General features: G+C 31.0%; 1 protein-coding gene across 1 annotated transcript; it reads right to left on the reverse strand.

Annotated features, from left to right (window-relative positions):
* Positions 1-3983: 3983 nt before the first annotated feature.
* On the reverse strand, positions 3984-19503 carry LOC139490957 (DEP domain-containing protein 7-like). Its single transcript, XM_071278119.1, has 7 exons — positions 19361-19503; positions 8613-8812; positions 7701-7915; positions 6730-6929; positions 5593-6113; positions 4940-5141; positions 3984-4530 (listed from the first exon to the last, which is right to left on the reverse strand). The coding sequence occupies exons 1-7, from the start codon at positions 19449-19451 to the stop codon at positions 4331-4333; spliced, it is 1629 nt and encodes a 542-aa protein (XP_071134220.1). The 5' UTR covers positions 19452-19503; the 3' UTR covers positions 3984-4330.
* Between the last annotated feature and the right edge of the window lie 400 nt (positions 19504-19903).

Genomic DNA, 19903 nt, shown 5'->3' on the forward strand with positions numbered 1-19903 from the left:
CTTAGAGTTAATTTTGTGTGCTGCTTCTTATTATTTATTGCATGCTGCATGCCTTGTTTTCTTTGTTATTGCATATGTTTTTATATTCGGTGAAAAGCTCATTAGAGCTTATGTTTGTATTGTTTGTCAATATGCCGAATCCAAATAAAGTTTTACTTACTTTACTTACTTATTCAAATGGGGTTTAATTAAGGTATTTCCACTACGTAAGAAAGGCCTTATTGCTTTTTAATTTTTTTTTTTAATTATAATTTAATTAGAAAGACAAAGTAATGAGCAATTGATATATATATTTTGAATAATATTATGTCTTGTAAATTGAAAGATACAAACAAATAAGTAGCTATGGGGCATTAACAAATATTTGATCTTGACAAATTAGATTTACGGATTACTACCAGAAGTTTCGATCAAGTCCCTTCATGTACTTCTCCCAGCCATTCATTTTATTGGCACTATTATATCTCAAAGAAAAGCCTACATGCATTGACTTTGTTATTATACATTCAGAGTGAAGTGCTAAGGCATCACTTTGTCTAGTTTAACATCGTCGATGAACTTCACAGGCTTCTTTGAAATGAGCTTGATATGAGGGGGAGGACAGGGGATACCCTTCTCCCTTTTCCCACCCTCTTCTCCTATCTCCTACCCCTCTTCTCCTTATTCTATTTTTTAATTTACCGGAAAAAAGAGAGATATTTTATTTTTTCATATTTTATTTTTTTTCTCAAACTTTTTCTCCTTTCTCCCAGCCTTCCTCTCCTTTCTCTACCCCTTTCTCCTTTCTCCCTGTCTCCCTTACCCCGGTCCTTCCCCTCTGACATACCGTATACTATATATAGCAAGCTATACTGAAAGTCCTCGAAATAACAAATCTAAAACAACTCAAGCGAAAAAAACTGTATATTTACAAAATACTCAAAGAAGAAACAAATAGGATATACAGCAACAAATGATAACCCTTGGGAGAGGCACAGACAGAATACGGAGTGGTTAAACATGATTGAGGCAGCCCAAACCTCCGCCTAATTTTGGACCACCGTGATGCAACAACACAACACATCAACTCAATTTATAAAATAATAAGCGTAAAACATATAAGATATAACGATAACCATTTAAAGCTCGCCGCATGATCCACCTCTTTTTTAACGAAAAAATGTGGTTGGTGGAAGGGGGTGTCAAAACCATCGAACACTCTCTGGATCCGCCAACACAATGGATAACAAGCTGCTGGTTTGGGACAGTTTAAAATGTATGGGTAAACACATTTGCATGACCCCTCGAACCTAGGACAACAGTGTAACAGCATAACATGATTACAACAAACTAAAAAAATCAGTCGAAAAGGGCTTAACTCATCAGATCGAAAACATCTCATAAAGCATGCATCTAAGAATAAAATACCATCGTTTTGTCTTCATATTAGTTGATTTCTCTGTGGTTCGTTCAGATATGAGTCAAGCAATTTCCAACTGATATTGGGTGCTTGTAGACATGTTTTATCTAGGCTACTGTAGTCACATCATCTATGTAGTGTGCATGTCCAAAAGGTCAGGAGCCTGTATGTAATTTTACTTAGTTGCTGTCTGCCAGGCGTTTGTATGGCTATCATTAGTTGCTTTAAACGCTTCATTTGGACACATAATGGCATTTTGAATAGCCGTCTTATTAGCAATCACACCACATCTCCTTTTTGTATATTAGTTACAGTGAATACTCTATAGAACTCAGTCGGAGAATGGAAACGGGTAATGTTCCAAAGAAACAAAAAGCCGACCAAAGAGCAGAAAATAGCCCAAAGCTACCAATGGATCCTTGCTCAACACCGCGAGAAATACACCTAGATGAGCAAAATGGACGCCACACTCCGAAATCCTGTTTGAAGAATGCTTGGGACAAGAACAATTATACTTCAACATTACATTTATTTGCAGTAATATTTGCAGTAATATTTGATAGTAATATTTGCAGCTATCTTGTGAAAGGAAATTGTGGGTTATAATTATTGATACTGCAATAGGTTTTTAAAGTGGAAGAGGGGAACGCTTTGTTCAAATTTGAAATATGGGCAAACATTGTTTTAAAGAGTTACCAACGAATTCGGCAATATTGACTTATACTAGATCTTTTACTGTGGATTATTTTCCGTGTTAAACATCTTTCTGTTTGTTACAGCTTATTTCTTACAGGATTTGATTGGCATACGTTGACATATATTACCGATTAAAAAGTTTACATGTTTTGGAATGTTAATTTCTCTCTTATGAGCAATAGATGATTACATTTGGAATGTGTGTATGTTGTTAGGTACTCTTGCTATTCAGACAGTTTTCGCTTGCCCTCGATGGAACAGTGAACAAGGTTAAATTTTGGTGGTCAAATCCATATCACAGATACAATAAGCAATAGGATTTAGTGTATGGGAAGTATGCAAGATGTACATGTCCAACTGGCAGATGCCCTCCTGATCTCGACCTCATTTTCATGGATCAATGGTTGAAGTAAATTCGGTCTGTTCTTATACTGTATGTAATAGGTCTACTATATTTTTTGTGTATGGAATGATTACAAGATGTGCATGTTAACAAGCAGGTGTCACCTGACCTTGACCTCATTTTCATAGTCCAATGGTCCAAGTGAAGTTTTTGAGTTTTTGCCTTTTTTTGTTAATACTATATACAGTAGGTCAACAATTTCGTGAATGTAAATATTTTATGATGTACAAATCAATCTTGGAAGTTTTGTTTGACCTTCACCTCATTTTTCACAGTTCATTGATCAGTGTTAAGTTTTTGAGTTTTGGTCTGATTATCTTATTAGCAATAGGTCAACTACTAGTATATTTGTTGTATGGAAAGATTGTTAGTTTTATATATCTGTCTGGCAGGTATCATCTGACCGTGACTTCATTTTTTGTGGTTCATTGGTCAAGTTGTTTCTTAGATACGATAAGCAAAAGGGCGATTATATTTAATGCATATATTCATTGTAAGGTGTCATGTCTGCCTGGCATGGTTCGTCTGCCCTTGACCTCATTTTCATGGTTCATTGGTAAATGTTTAGTTGTCTTGGTTAAGTCTGTTTCTTACAAACTATAAGCAATGATCAATTATATTTAGAGTACCGAATGATTGTTAGGTGTACATGCATATCTTGTTTGATTTATCTGATCTCGACCTCAATTTCTTCGATTATGTTTAGGTTATGTGACAGTTATAGTAATTAGGACATCATATCAATGTGTTTAAAAGAAGGAGAAGCCTTTCAGCATGTGCACTCATGTATTATTCATAAAGAAAAAAGTTTAGGGATTGTCCTTCCAAATCTTTCTTGATAATTTGTTCCTGTATAATCTGGTGTTGAACAGGTTGTTTTTATGCAATGCTTATCATTTAGATACATGAGATTTTCTCCTAGAACAGTCAACAAAAGAGCTTTTAATAACAGCTTAGTATGGCTTTCTTTAAGTATTTGCATGCATTATTTGATAGTTGTTATTGTTTTACTAGTATCTGTTTTTGTTTTTTGTTGATAATATTTCATTGAGGTAATTGCTGTTCAATATTTTTTTATTGTATGTTTACCTCAGTGTTTTCAGTGTAAATAATAGAATGTTAACAGCCTCCATACAATGTATTCATTTGGCCAAAAAGAAATTCAGAGCTTGAAATATTTATGTAGTTTGTATTTTGTTAAAGATAGCAATGTAAAAATTTCAGGGAAACAGGAAAAATATAATTTTAGGTCTGTCTAGTTTTCAGATGAAAATTAACAAATGCTAAAGCACCAAAACTACTGTTGATGGAAAGACACAAATTTTGAAAGCAACACTAATGCCTCTTCCATTACAATTGGTTAAGACCAGAACAAAATTTGACCTTGACCTGACATTGGTTGTCAACAATGAAAATTTTGTAATATTGTACTGAAAATGACGGTAATGACAGCATTCAATTGAGCAAAGATAAAAAAACACAGAATTTCTAATGAGGTATTTTATTTGATTATATCATTTATCATGTAATATCATAATATCAAATATTTACAACGTTTTATTCACAAAACTGTTGCTTAGCAACTAAACTGATTATGGTTCAAATAAATTTTGGCACTTTAAAATAGAAACATTTGTCAGAAAACAACAAGATCATCTAATAAATCAGTCATATAACCAATATTTACAAATAAAATTCTATACAATTATGAGTATTATATACAATTTGCAAATAAATTAATGTCTTGGAGACAATATTATACAATTATTGCACTGTTTCTGTATGAGAGGAGAGTGTTTAGAGCACAAGTTCACAATTACACTAGAGAATATTCACAGCATGCCGCTGAAGTGTTTGTTGTAGAGGTCTGGATGATGTTTCTGGAACTGTCGTAGACGCTGTTTCTTGTCTTTCAGATGAAGATTGGTGTCGTCAAGGATGGAGTTCATCATCTGGACAAGAGCATTCTCGGTGCAGACCTCAGACTGTTTCTGGTACTCAACAACTGTCACCTGGGTACAGTAGGTATTATCTGAAGAACAAAAGATAAACATTACAAATCATGAAAAAAGGTTTTTATTATAAGATTAAGATTAGAAATCATTATAATAAAGTAAAATAAATATCCCTTTTTATTAAGAACTATTCTGATTGTCAACTGAGTACAACTGATGCCTATTTTCAAATACAATGGGTAAACAGTGAAGCTCTCAGTAGAAATTGTATTTATACTGAACTCAATTCTATCATATGATGTTTGAAATTTTGTTGTAGATTTATTGAAGATTTAAAAATAATTATTTTTACTGTTTTCAATTCCTCCCTTTTCATATTTACTTTGTATTTTTTATTTTCATTTTTTTAATAAGAAGAAATGCAATTAATTTTTATACGTACAATTATCCTGTTTATATTCACAAATAAAAAGAACACATAATTACCTCTGACTGGTGAGATTTCCCCTGTCTTAAGGTCGTCGATTCTAGAGTTGACACGGTCACGGATCTCCTTGGGTATGGTGAAGATGGCCTTGACATTCTGTACCATAAAGAGGATGAGGATCCTGGCTAACTTGTTGGCAACGACCTTGTGCTTCAGGATGGCGTCAGTGAAGGTTATCAACATAAGGGTCTCGTTGTTTTCCTGAAATTGATAAAAAAAAATATAAACATTGCTATATCACCATCATTTTGTAAGGTAGTCATTATAGTATAAACTCAACTAACATTATTTAGGTGACTTTTTTAAAATCTCAAAAAAATATTTGATATTCTTGGTAGGTAAATGATCTAATAGCATATAATATTTTTTGTCCATTTAAAAAAAAAAATTATTTAATTTTGTTAATTAGCATATCAAATTATATTATATTCAATGCATTGAGCTTAAGAAATTCACTCATCTCTTTGTATAAATTTATTTCATTATATTCAGTTAATGTGCTGATTGTTGAAGGCCGTACAGCGACCTTTAGATGTAAATTTCTCTGTCATTTGGTCTCTTGTGGAAAGTTGTCTCATCTGCAATCATACCATATCTTCTTTTTTTTTTTATCTATTATCTAACCTTAATCTACAATGTTATTTCTACATACCTTAGCATCAATCTGAATGGACTCTTCAGAAGCAGCAGACATAAACTTTAGCAGACGGTGGAGCTCCTCACGTGTGTGCCATGGTAACAGGATCATGTCGAGACGAAGGGCTTCGATGGCAGTCTGTTCTTTCTGTTGTAGTACTAGGTTCAGAATGGCAAGGTGAAGATCAATGAAGCTCTCTGGTAGAAGCGGCTCGTCAACGTTGGTGTAATGCTCGCTGAGAACGTAGCAGGACTGAACCTTGGAACCTGGTGTTGCTTCACGTACAAAGTCTTTCTCTAACACAGAGATACCGTTAGGTAGGCACTCTATACAGTTGAGGGCTGTCTTCATAAACGGGTCCTTGACACCTGTGAGTGGGATGTTCCAGTGCTTGGAGACTACGTTGGAGATGATGAGGTTCTGGCGGACCTGTTTCTTGGTAGACTTTTCTTCGTTGAGGAGACCGTCAAGGAATGGAAGATCTACAATGGTGAGTAACTGGCAGAGAGCAACCTCCTTCCAAAGGTCTTCTAAAGCTGTAATATAAATAACTATATTAAAATACTATAGGGAGGGTGTATTAAAAAATATTTAAAGTAAATAAATCTGCTGAAAAAAATCATTAATACATTTCATAGTATTTACAAGTAGAAACAAAAGTTCCTTTGAAAAAAAGAAAATGAAAGACATTACAAAAATTAATACTAGTACTCAAATCTATTCAGACATTTGTTTTTTAATTGCATAGTCTTTTCCCCATAGATAATTTGTTTTAATTGATCAGTTCATATAAGAATAACTGTCTTAAACATGAATACAAAAAATATCATTTTATCAATTGCTATAAATAGGCAATAGAGTTTCATGATGCATAAGCTCGACATGCATATATTAATCAGTCAGTCTTTTTTAAGTGTCTGTCTAAAGAGTCCATTGTTGTATTCGTTTTATACTTCCAGAGTATATTTTTAAGTATTTATCATTTTTTGTAATCAGCTGAAAATCCTATGCGATGAAGTCATAGCAACAATTGTTTATTTTTTATATGGAATATATATTGGGATATTGTCGCTATACATCTACCCTGTATCTTGTGAAATTATATATATGATAGTTTGTTTAGTGATAAAGATTTATATAAAAAGTATTTACCATCAGGAGAAAAGTCTGTCTTTACTTTCAGCCTACTACGTTCTATGAGTGAGTTGTCTGCCTTGAGTGAGCTACGACTGCGAGACTTGAGTGACATCTGGAGGTTGACGATTTCTTGGAGAACTTGTCCCTGTTTGTTGACAGCTATTGGGTTACACAAGACATCGGCTATCAAGTCTGGCTCCATGTCTGGGTTGATTCTAAAAAGTAAATTAATATATAATGAAAATGTACACATAATATCTAACATAAATATTTCTGTCAAGTTTAATATAGATTGTCCAATTGTGAGAAGCGGATTTAATCAATGTTTTGTTAACATGAAATTTTACAATGCTCATGAAATTTTGTTGGATTTTATTGAAAAATCTTTCAGTTCAATTGTCAATGAATATATCAATATACATGTAGCTGTAAATATTTGATTTCCAGCATTATTAAAGAAACTTCATACTTAAAATAAAGATTGGTATTTAGAAACTTAAAATTCAAGAACATCACACATGTAGTGTTTGTAAAAAAATTTTACTATCAGATATCATACAAGAAAAAAATACTTATTTTCAAAGTTAAACTTATCTTTTAATTCGATAATTTTTTACATAAGTCTGACAACTTTTTTTTATAATTTCACTGATTTTCTTTTTAACGATGTTCTCATCTTAAATATGCATATTATAGGAATCTGATGTTCAGTAGTTGTCTTTTGTTGATGTGGTTCATAACTGTTTCACTTTTTTTATATATATTAAGACTGTTGGATTTCTTGTTTGAATGGTTTTACAATAGTTATTTTTGGGGCCCTTTATAGCTTGCTGTTCAGTGTAAGCAAAGGCTCCGTGTTGAAGACCACTTTGACCTATAATGGTTTACTTTTACAAATTGTGACCTGGATGGAGATTTGTCTCATTGGCACTCATACCACATCTCCTTATACATGTATATCTATAAACAATAAAAATTTGACTTACCTTAAACTCAAGTCTTTACGTCTAGCATCCTCCATGATGGAGCACTCTTGGTCTTCGTCTGAGGACTCAGCTATGGTAGAACTGGTCTCACTTTCTGTGTCAGAACCAACAAATCTGTATAACTTATGCTGACTGTCATCGAAGGACTTCTTCACCTCACTGTTACGGGAACTGACTGGTGAAAACACCTGACGATCCATCAAAGACTGGCAAAGCTGCAAAATAAAAGAAAAAAATAGTTATAATTTCAAGTCTGACTAGATTTTTTGATATATGAGATAAAATTATACACATGTTTATAGTTATTATTGAATATATTGTACATGTTATTCGTTTTTAAATGTCATATCGTATATTTTAAAAACTATAAATTTATTTTTCATTTTTTCCTATCATTTTTAATAAACTTTACTTTGATCAACATTAAAAGCTGTTAAGCCTACAAAGAGAGATAACTCCTCTTTTTATATATAAATATAACTTATCTGGAAATTAGGCTTCAGAATTATTTCATTGCTTAGAAATAGAATTAAAAGCCTTAAAAAAGTGTAAAATTTTTGTTTTCACATATGTATCATTCTTTTTTTCATATATACTCCTGCATGTTTTTTTTCTAAATTTGACATACATAATACTGCTTTTGTAACTATTCCATGTGTACAAACATATTTTTATAGAAATTGTAAAAAGTTTTAGAGGCATTTCTTTGAATTATATCCAAATCTTTTATATCAACTGACACATTTTGTGGTAAGGATGTGCATTCTTATTTATCTTCAGAATAGTATATGTTTCAACCTTGCATCAAAATAAGTACATATATTTTTAGAAAGTGTTTAATGTGATACAGAATTTTATTTCTAGCACAGTCCTTCTAACCCAGATTATTTTAAACATAGTACAAAGACATACCTTAATAGCCTTTTCTCTGGAGAGGTCTGAACTGAAGGTGTTCCTCTCACTAAGGAGGTAGGTAAGTACATTGTCTACAGCATCTTGGCCAGTGAAGCAGTTCTCGTAGGTCTTCATCTTCATACGACGACGTTTCAGCTCTACACGAGCCTTGAGGTGGTCAATGATCTCGTTCCATATCTGTGTTGCCCTAAATGGACCTGAAAGATACAAAATAAGATAGTAATTATATTCATAAATTATTGCAAAATTGTAGACCTAATGCATATATTTTTTTTTACTATAATCAAGATAATGACAGATTTATAACATTGTGAATAGCCATAAAGGGATTTGACATCATATCAATAATCTATAAAAAAATAAATTATATTCTGATCATATAGTTCTATGTTACAGATATAGGCACAAAGGAAGACAAGATTGATGAGAAGTAAAATAAGTTTTTTCTAATAAAGCTGCAAAATATTATACTTTAGGGTGAAAATTACTGTTATTGTATTTTGATAAACATTAAGGATTGCAGTTATTTATTTGTAGGAATTAACAGGTATTATCGAAATTTGAAATTTGAAGTTCTTAGTTTACTCTTAACTTTAACATGAAATTTTAAAGTCAAATTTAACCCATTTCTTTACCTCTTCTTGAAGCATTGATGAGACCAGGAGCATTGAGAGACACATTGCCTGTAGTTCTAGTCATGTTGAAGAATATGAATGATTTGAAATATCTTTGTAAAATGTTAGAAGGATTTGAATGAATGTCTAGACTAATGCAAGACACCTATTTATATACCATTTTGAGTAAACTTACAATCTTTCACAGTTTTAATAGTTAAAACAACATTTACTTTACTTCAAGAGTATTTTCTCTTTTAGAGGACTTTGTAATAAAAACAAAGAGGTATAAGGCTTGGGTCAACAGACTGTTGTATTAAGATAATACATTAATTAAAAAAGTGTGCCTAGGTACTTTAATAACTAATTATTTCTTGATTGGTTTTTATTGTTTATTTAAAAAAATCTTTACTCAAGAAGAGTAGTTTTCTATTTTTAAGTTATAAGTATTTAATTTAAAATGTTCTTCTCAAACATTTTATTTGTTTGCTTGTAAGTTTTAGTCTTCAAATTTAGTAAGTATTTATTGTTTTTAATTTGGATATCCATATTTACAGTAAGCATTTTTTCTAAATAATGAAAATATAATATTTATGCATATCAATTAATAGTTACAATATTCAATATTTTTTATATTGATTAATATTTAAAAAATAAATGTATTCACTTAACTAAAGTAATTATTGTTTAAGTAAATAAATCATTTTTGTTATAATATTTAAACCTCCCATTTTTACCATTATTTTTTTTATTAATTGTGTTTTTTTCTTTCTAACTCAACTCTTTTTCAATGAAAATACTGATAAGTTATCTAAGATATAAAAAATATAATACCTTGAAGAATGGACTGCACCATACTGTAACTTGTGTTGTATATATAATATATAAATAATCTAGTGAATATCTTAGTGTCTCTCTTAATCTTTTTACAATGATATAAATTTAAATTTTCTTTATATATAAAGGTAGAGACAGGAAACATTTTGTCACCTGAGTATTGAGAGGGGTCTAACTGGTGTTAAAATTGATGTTCTGTTAGGACAATTTTATCACCTTAAACAATGTTTGTATATTAGAGCCAGAAGGTGCCACTGTTTGTTTGACAATAAACATATTCTGTATAATTACCTGTATCCTGTGACAGACAATACAAGCCAATACCTGGTGTATTGGACAGGTGTGAAAACAGAAGTTATTACAATGTTATTATCTAATCACTACAATTACCATAAGTGTCATCAAATTAGTCAACTTGTAAATACATGATTATGCAGGGTTTTAATTATTTCCTCTAACAATATTGTTTAAAAAAAAAAAGAAGTTATTTTTTTTTCTACACTTCACAAGGAAATTCTATTTAGTTACATTATATAAAGTAGACTTTAATATTATTTTTATTTTTAGATATTTCAAGAAATCAAGATGTCTCATAAAATCAATTATTTGTTCCTGTGATCAAACTTGTAATTTAAATTAAATAAGTGACATTTTTTTTTATAAATGCTATAAACCAAACAATTTCCATATAAGTTTTTAAACAACTTTCTATTCTGTCTTCAACTTATTGTGACATGCAATAAACACTTTAAACACCTTGCTTCTCTTTCAATGAAGTTATTATCTTTTAATTGTTTTTATGGTTAATTCTGAATTTGAGCTTCATTTGCCTAACTTATAAGCTTTGTTTTTCAAGTGATTATTTTGTGTCTTTTTTTATTGTTATTGACCTACAATTGGTAATGTGGTTTGATGCCACATTGTCTACAGTTTAACACTGCCAATAGGCATTTATTTTGAGAAAACATTGACAATGGACAAACAAATTAGTGCTGTTTCAAAATCATGTTTTAATCAGATCAGAAACATTGGATGAATTCGACCATTTATTACCGAAGAAGCATGCAAAATGTTAGTATGCTCTCTTGTAACCTCTCGTCTAGATTATGGGAATGCATCATGTGCATTACTGTATAGAATCGCAGCAACATCTATTCAAAGATTACAACGAGTCAAAAACACAGCAGCGAAGGTCATTACAAGGAAGAGGAAGTACGACCACATAACACCAATCCTCAAGTCTCTCCATTTGCTGCCCATAACATATCGATGCCAGTATAAACTTCTTGTGTATGTGTTAAAGGCTTTGCACGAGGAGGCACCGGTCTACCTACAAGAACTTGTTCAAATATATAAATCAATGTGAGCACTTAGATATGAAAATTCCATGATTTTAACAACTGAACAATGCCACATGTAAGAACTAAAACATATGGGGAAAGAAGATTCAACAAAGCAGCAGCCGTTCTGTGGAATGATTTATGGAACATTCATTGTGTGACCATTTTTATGAAAAACCTAAAAACTCATTTATTTAGAAATGCTTTTCATAGTTATTTAAATATTTCTATATCATTGTAATTTTTTTGAATTTTTAAGCAATTACTTTATTTTTGAATTTTTAACTTACTTTCATTGGTTATTTTAGATTTTTTTTTTAGCAAATATTTTTGAAGTTTTAACTTTCATTATTGGTAAGGATTCAATATCTCCCAAATTTTATCATGCACATTTTATATAAATTTTATTGTTTAACAATGCTATATTATTAAAATCTGTTTTTTTTAGAAGTTTTGTACGTGGGCTTTCATATTTTATTGTTAATATTTAAACATTGTATATACATGTATGTGAATGGATATATGTTATAAAGCGCTTAGGATAATTTTAATATTATATAATGCGCTGTTATAAATACTGTATATTATTACATTGGTTGCAATAAATTACATTGATTTCCAAGTTAAATAAAAACCGATAATTTTACATGTGAAATAAACGTGGTTATTTCACTCTCTGACGTCATACAACAATAGGCGTTGTCAAGACGTCGATAACGTCGGATCAAAACAAATTGTAAATGCGTAGGAAAAACATATAGTCCCTTACATTTTCTACATTAATTTCATAAAAAAAAAGCCATTTGACAATGTAATAAAAAGTATAACTAATCGCCGTATTTGAATATAAAAAATAAGACAACTTGTGACCAAACGCCACTATGGATTAAACTCGTGCTGCGCACTCGATTAATCCTTGCGTCGTTCGGTCACGCGTTGTCTTATTTTTTGATATTCAAATATGGAGATTAGTAATACTATAAATAATAATAATAAAAATAATATATAACTGAAATGATTAAAATTGATGAGAGTATAACAGTCGTTCAAACTACAAATCTAATTGAAATTGCCTAATAAGAAGATAGGCTATAATTGTAGATGATAAAAGTAAGTCACAATTATCCAAACGATGTAGACAAATATAGGTCAATGTAAATATAGGTCAATGTACAGCCTTCAACAATGAATAACAAATACATCCTTCAGATAAATTACTTGGTAAAGTGATATGGGTAAATTTTATGAAATGTAAACTTCACCTTTGAATACTGAATAGAGCAAAAAAAAATTGAGCTTGAAAAATATCTACTAAAACTGAGTAAATTTGATCATCTTACTTATGAACTAAAGAGCTCAATAATGTATATATAAAGTATATTTTTTGGTCAAGTATCAAGTTGCAATTTACAATGATTTAAGAATTTTAAGAATTTTGGCCTACATGATATGCAGGACAAACTCATCATTCTGAGATTTGATGAAGTGATTCCTTGGAGAATATGCTGCTTATATTATCATGATTATCTTTTTTTATCTTGGATATCAATCTTTGAAGATCAGAACAAAACCTACAGAAAAATGCCTAATCATTATTGTGTCTTTAATTTATTGTTGTGAGGGATGTATAGATACACATCAATCTGTTTTTTTGTCAGATGTTTATTATGTTCAAAATCTTATGTTGTAATGTTACACCATGCACTTTCCCAGGTTAAAGAAGGGTGGTCACCTTTTAACCTGTTTAACAAAGCCACATTCTTTATGAGCCTGCTAGAAGTCAGAAGCCTGTTCATAGTTCATAGATTCATGTACATGTCTGTCCATTTGTTTTTATTAATTTTTTTAATATAAATTAGGCCCTTAGTTTTATTTCTAGTGCAGTGTTTTATATTTTTTCATGTCATGGCCTTTTATAGCTGACTATGTCTGATTGTCATGTATGTATAGTTTGTATACCATATGTTTTTTTTTCCATTGTTGAAGTTTGTTTAGTTGCCTACAATTGTGCTTTTATCCACTTCATTCGAACTTTGGTGGCTAGTTCTCATTTATAGCAATCATACCCCATTTTATTTATTCTAATAATTAACATTGTTATCAACAGGGTGATTTCAGTAATGATCTGTTCTTTTGCATTTGTTAGTATCTATATTTACCATGTTTACATAGTTCTAAGTGTTATCATTTATCAGCAAAAGTTTAGGTTTTATCAATTAAACCAGAAAAAGACAATATAGTATAGCAATTCATACTGCCATACAAAAGCAGTGATAAGATATCAATTTGATGACAGAAAAAATATACAAAACTGCATTTGAAAAATTTGAGATAATGGCAATAATGTTTTTAAACTTTGTTGAAAAACAAGAATACAACCATGTGAATGATATGCTTCTAATGATGTCTTTTCACTAATTCCACTTAACTAATCTCTGATATGAAAAGTCTAAATTTTATACTTGTTTTATTCCTAAAATTACATTTTGGTTTAGGAAGAATAATTCTCTGTGAAAAGCATTTCTAAAGGGGCATGGATTATATCTGTCTGAAACACAATGAAGCCTGCTTGTAAGATATGATACGGCATCATTTTTTATAGACTTAAGTGTCATTTACAAGCTGTTGAACATTGAATTGTCTGGGCCATTACCTTTTTTTTTTTATCTTTTTATAATGATGGAAAATTGTATGTTGGAAAAGGAAAATAAAATAAAGTAAACTTAGATAAATAAACTATTAAATAAATAAAATTGAATTAAATTGCATTGCTAAAGCTCCAAGACAAAGTAGGTGACGTAAGATTAAGTTATAAATAGTTTCGTCTTTTTATAAATAATATAGTAAATCTCATTTCTAGAGTTCTTTTGATCATAGCTATTAATCTGACGTTGAGAAATAAATTAAATAAACTGTCATCTTTTAAAAGAATAAAAATGTATGTAATTTGCCGTAGGAAAATAAGTCTAAAGTGTTTCTATTGTCCATTTAATAATTCTGTAAAGTAAGTAAAGATTTTGATAATCCTTTAGTTGCTTTTACGTAACTAAATAAAATATATGTCAATCATATAAATCTTATAACATAAAAAGAGAATAGTTAACCAATAAAAAGTAACTTTAGAAAATTCAAAATTGACGCTTAAATTTCATAGGTGAATAAAATAATTCCAATCAGCACGTGATGTTGGGGTTAAAAAGGGAAGACCGCAACCTCCCAACATCACATATCACACTTAAATGTAGATAACTGTTTGGAATAAATAATTGAAACATCATTGTATTTTATTCACCAGGTATGTAAATTGTTTAAGTGAAAACTATTTTCAATTGAATTTTAAAAGTAAGAATTTATCTTCTGATTTAATAACTTAGTTTCGTATTTAAAACTTATCATAAATTTATAAAAGATTTTCATTAAAACAAATAAGTTAAAACAAAGTTTACTATTTAGATCAATTGATCACATATCACACTTAAATGTAGATAACTGTTTGGAATAAATAATTGAAACATCATTGTATTTTATTCACCAGCGCCGGGCCTCGAAAGGAGAAAGTGTCCGAGATGAGGGACACACCAGAAGAAGGTATAACCTAGACCTGAGTGAGCTATGGTATTCCCCAGATTCTCCGAAAGAAGTTAGAATCCCCGTATACAATATAAGCGAGTCAGAGTAGTCCCCAAGTGAAAGATGGCAGTCCCCCGATATTAAAATTACTAACGTTTTGGAGGGAAAGGGGAGACAACCTGACAGAGCAGCGATTCTTCCCCTTTTTCCTGCATTTTATTTTGACACTGGTTTTCAATATTTAATGTGAAGGCTTATTGTGGGATTTTTTAACATAAGAAAGTGTTGCATACTGCTTATCATCATGACATTCATGTGACCTTAATCTATGACCTCACGTTTATAATTTTTTTTTTCCCATACATGCTCATGTCTAGATCAAATTTTTTATCCTTATTTATAGGCTTTTGATATCTGGCATATAATTGCAAATAACCTGGAAGGCCTTTAAGTAAAATAATTTTGTAGGTGTCATCCCAAAACCATATACATTCTTGCTTGCCATGACAAGACTTGTCAATGCAACATAGAGGTTTAGTCTTGATTGCCTTGGCAATACCTTCATATTTCACCCAAAATATCATAGCCATTTAACTGCACTTTACATATAGTCTGTAACAATAAGGTTATTTTTCTTTGGGTGGCACTGAGACTACTATAACACAGAGATTTGTGTTATAGTAGTCTCATGGTGGCATAAGTCCCACCCATGCACATCATATTTGTTGTTAAAGTTGAAATTTTAAACTTCACACATTTTTTAAAAACATTTTCTATATCTGTTTATCAATGCATGTTACAACATAATAAGTAAACATAAAAATTTGCTCTTATAAAAAAATCAATAAATGGTTTCTATCCATTTAATAGCATTCATGTAGATCTTGTATTGGTGATTAAGCGTGATGTTTACAAGTTCTGTCTAATCATTATCCTTCTTTAAATAATGGGCAAAAACTCTTTTGGTAAAAAAAATGTCATGTAAAGGCAATAATTCAGTATACAGAGCCAGTTTGGTCCATGTCCCTAATGCAACTAAGATTGAGTTTGAGGTACCCAAAAATAATATGCATATGTCGTGTACAAGTTGCGATTTTGTACAGGTTATAACATGTACAAAAATATTGTACATGTTATAACTTGTATAATGCAAAAATACAAGTTATAACATGTACAAAAGTACCTCATACATGTTATAACCTGTACAAAATATTGCTTAAAAATGGTTTTAACTTGTACAAAATCGAAAAATAAGGATATTTTTCTATTATCGCAACAGATGATATCGACCTCAACAACATTTTCATAACTTATTTATTATTCCTTCATGTTAGTGTGTTTTTTCCTTTTTTGAGACAGTTAATGCCCAGGGGTCAGTATTACAAAGCATTCCTAAGACCTGTCATAAGATATATCTTAGGACATGTCTTATGATCCTCTTATGACTATCTATGGACATATCTTTATTTGATGAATTATAATTGTGAGTGTCCACTTTGAAGGAAATAGTAAAATACTTTCATTCTAGTTGACACTAAAAGACATAAGAGGATAGCCAGAATAGATGTGTCTACAAATAAAATTGGGAATTGAAACGGGGTATGTGTCTAAAAGACAACAACCCGCCCATGGAGCAATAAATGCTTTCAAAGTAGAGGATATATATTTAAAACATCAAAATGACATTTGCCTCATGCAATGATCTTATAGTTTATAAACAAAAATTGAGTTATAAATTTACATAAGTCATGCTGAAGGCCAAAAATGTTGAAGAGTAGATCCAAAGATATTGATAATGAAGCGTGGTCCGATGAAAACTATTTCCTCTCTCTCTCTTGCTTTTACATGGTAAGCATTTAACACATTGTTTTAGTCTTTGCATGCTATAAAAACGAGAGGGAGGAGTATTTCCCAAAATTATTAGGAATCGTTCTTAAATTTTTTTGGAAGAATTAATTACTAGTATCTAATGTAATTGTCATTGAGGAATGCAAGCTTTTAGTAAATAGTTTCACACTTATTTAAGCCATAATGGATATAAAACATACAATTACACGAAAACACATTTTGCCAACATAAGTCATGAAACATATATTTCTGAAACTTTTTGATCATTGTCCTCTACAGAAAAAGACATGTTCTGGCCTATTTATTGTTGTTCTTTATGCATGTTATGCATTGGTGAATTTAAATGTATATTTTACTTCATTAAGATTTATTTAAAATTTTGTACAAGTTAAAAACCATTTTTAAGCAATATTTTGTACAGGTTATAACATGTATGAGGTACTTTTGTACATGTTATAACTTGTATTTTTGCATTATACAAGTTATAACATGTACAATATTTTTGTACATGTTATAACCTGTACAAAATCGCAACTTGTACACGACACATATATACATGTACATGTATGTAAACCAAAACTCTGTGCTGTGATATTGGACATGTTTCAATTTTTAACAAGTGCCTAAGCTTATCCATTTGTGCTGATTTGAAGTGCAGATAATTATGGGATAAAGTGTAAAAACTTACTAGAGTTTCTACATGTATGTAAAGAAATTCATTTTCATAGAACTTGCCTTGAGAAGCAACATCACTAAGGTTTTTTTCTTTCAGGGTATAGAAAATTACAGAAAATAAAATCTCTCTTTGTACAGAACTAGCCACCCTAAGAATTTCAATTTACCACATGATACAATGACCACACAATGTATGTGAATTCTAGGAATGAGCCATCAAACATATTTAAGTTCATGCTATGGCCGTATGATACTCCAAATTGAATTGACATATTTGCTTATAATATCTGCTGGATAGACATGACGTACACCTAACAATCATAACAAACATCAAATGCAGCTGATCCATTGCTTACATATGAAAAAGAAGATGAGACAACTCTTCACAAAAGACCAAATGACACAGAAATTAACAATTGTAGGTCACCATACATACTGCATTCAACAATGAGCAAAGCCGATCAAGCATAGTCAGTTAATAACATCATAAAAAGGCCCTGAAATTGAACTAACAGCCTAACTTATGTACATGTATACTATACCAGGTTAGAATTTGACCATGAAAAAAATAACCTTGGTTACATATCCTCAGGGTTCTCACTAAGGTTTTTGAAGGGGGAGTCCTGATACGTCATTTTTGGCAATGGCAAATCCAACAAAACAAAGAAGATATTTGATTGCAAAACAATTTAAAATTTTAGTCTCCATGACCTAATAGAACAACGAAAAGAAATTAGATTCATATTACTTTCAAACTTTTGCTATAAATGATGATACATGTACAAAAATGTATTAGTGTCCAGTTTATACAAAATATTTCAGTCTTCAGTGACGCTTAAATTTGAAAAGTCAAAGTAATAAAGACCAAATACAGTATGAAAATAAGTGAGTTCTAAACTATTAAACGATTATCTCATCCGATGAGTTTTAAAGCTACAGAGATATAGGAAGATTTATAGTATAACTAATCGCCTGCGCACGAGTTTAATCCATAGCGGCATTCGGTCACAAGTTGTCTTATTTTTGATATTCAAATACGGCGATTAGTTATACTTTTTATTACATTGGCAAATGGCTTTTTTTTTATGTAATTAATGTAGAAAATGTAAGGAACTATATATTTTTCCTACGCATTTGACGAATTTTGACGAATTCATGACTGTTCATGAGGGTAGTAATACCCTTTACCATCAGGCTTCAAAGGGTCATTTTACGCTACCATTAGCGTCAAATTGGTTATAATGTTACCGTGATTCGTCAAAATATCCTTATTATTGTTTCCCTTATTTTTGGAAAAAATTAGCGCGATTCGTCAAATTCAGCTGATTTTTTTATTGTCTAAAAGAAAGTGTACTTTTATCGTTATGCACTAAAAATTACCGTTAACGTCATTTGGCCGTACCCCTATTACTACCCTCATTTATCAGATTCCTGACTTAGGACAGGTGCAAACATTTGCAGTGGGATTAAACGTTTTAATGGTACCAAACCTTCTCCCCTTTCTGAAACAATAGTAAAACATCACAACATAGAAAGAGAAAAACTGTCTGCTCATGCTTGTTGTGTGCTACAGAATAGCGGATGATAGTTAGAAAAAAGGGGGGACTGCTATCTACATTTCTCGAGATTTTCTTTTCTTTTTAATGTAATATAATTATGTCACAGAAATCATATCAATTATGCAATGCTATAATTGGACAAAAGAGAATAACTGTTCAGGAAACTGTCGAGGAAACTGATAGTGATAAAGTTTCACCAAAAGAAGCGTCCCTTGACAGGCCTTGAGCCTGAGGTCAGTTTTTCAGGAGAGGATATAAATTCCTGACCGTGACGCGAGTAAATATTTTGTGCAGAATTTTACCAATATGAGCTTTTGACGCTCTCCATGGAATCGATCTTTGAAAGCCTGAAAATCTAGGACTATCCAGCAGGCTGTCATCATTTGTAGCCATGCTATTTGAATTTCGTGCCTAATAATTTCCCACAATACAGGTGAGATTCACTTCCGCCATCAACATTAGCACACTGCAGAAACCGTTAATCGAAAAATGATAATAATAAAATACAGCTATCTTTTTGTCACTTTTTAAAGAAAACACGATTTTGAATTGATTAAATTTAACATATAGAGTGACATTCAATAAAGATTTATTCAGCTGACACAATGTTATCTTCAAAGAAATAGCCCTTTAGAGAAATTTCTTTTGTCGCTGAACTTTGGGTGCTTTCAGCGACGTCCGTAGTGGGATTTTACTGGATGAACTCCAGGTTCTCCTGATAGAGGAGGGATCTACAGAAGGTAACAGGTAACAGGATGGCTTATAGCAAGGATTTTTACTATACATGTATACATGCAAATCCTTGCTTATAGTAAACCGAATTGATCTGCTTATGGATGTTCAAA

This window comes from Mytilus edulis, chromosome 10 (genome assembly GCF_963676685.1).
Source record: "Mytilus edulis chromosome 10, xbMytEdul2.2, whole genome shotgun sequence".
Classification (NCBI taxonomy): Eukaryota; Metazoa; Mollusca; class Bivalvia; order Mytilida; family Mytilidae; genus Mytilus; species Mytilus edulis.

Bases quoted from the DNA above. Each gene is read 5' to 3' on its own strand.
- LOC139490957 (XM_071278119.1), bottom strand. From the start codon at position 19,451: ATGGCTACAAATGATGACAGCCTGCTGGATAGTCCTAGATTTTCAGGC. The intron at 6,114-6,729 runs GTAAATACTTTT...TTTATATTACAG, and splicing joins GACAGACTTTTCTCCTGATG to CTTTAGAAGACCTTTGGAAG. The intron at 4,531-4,939 runs GTAATTATGTGT...TTTGTTCTTCAG, and splicing joins GGAAATCTCACCAGTCAGAG to ATAATACCTACTGTACCCAG.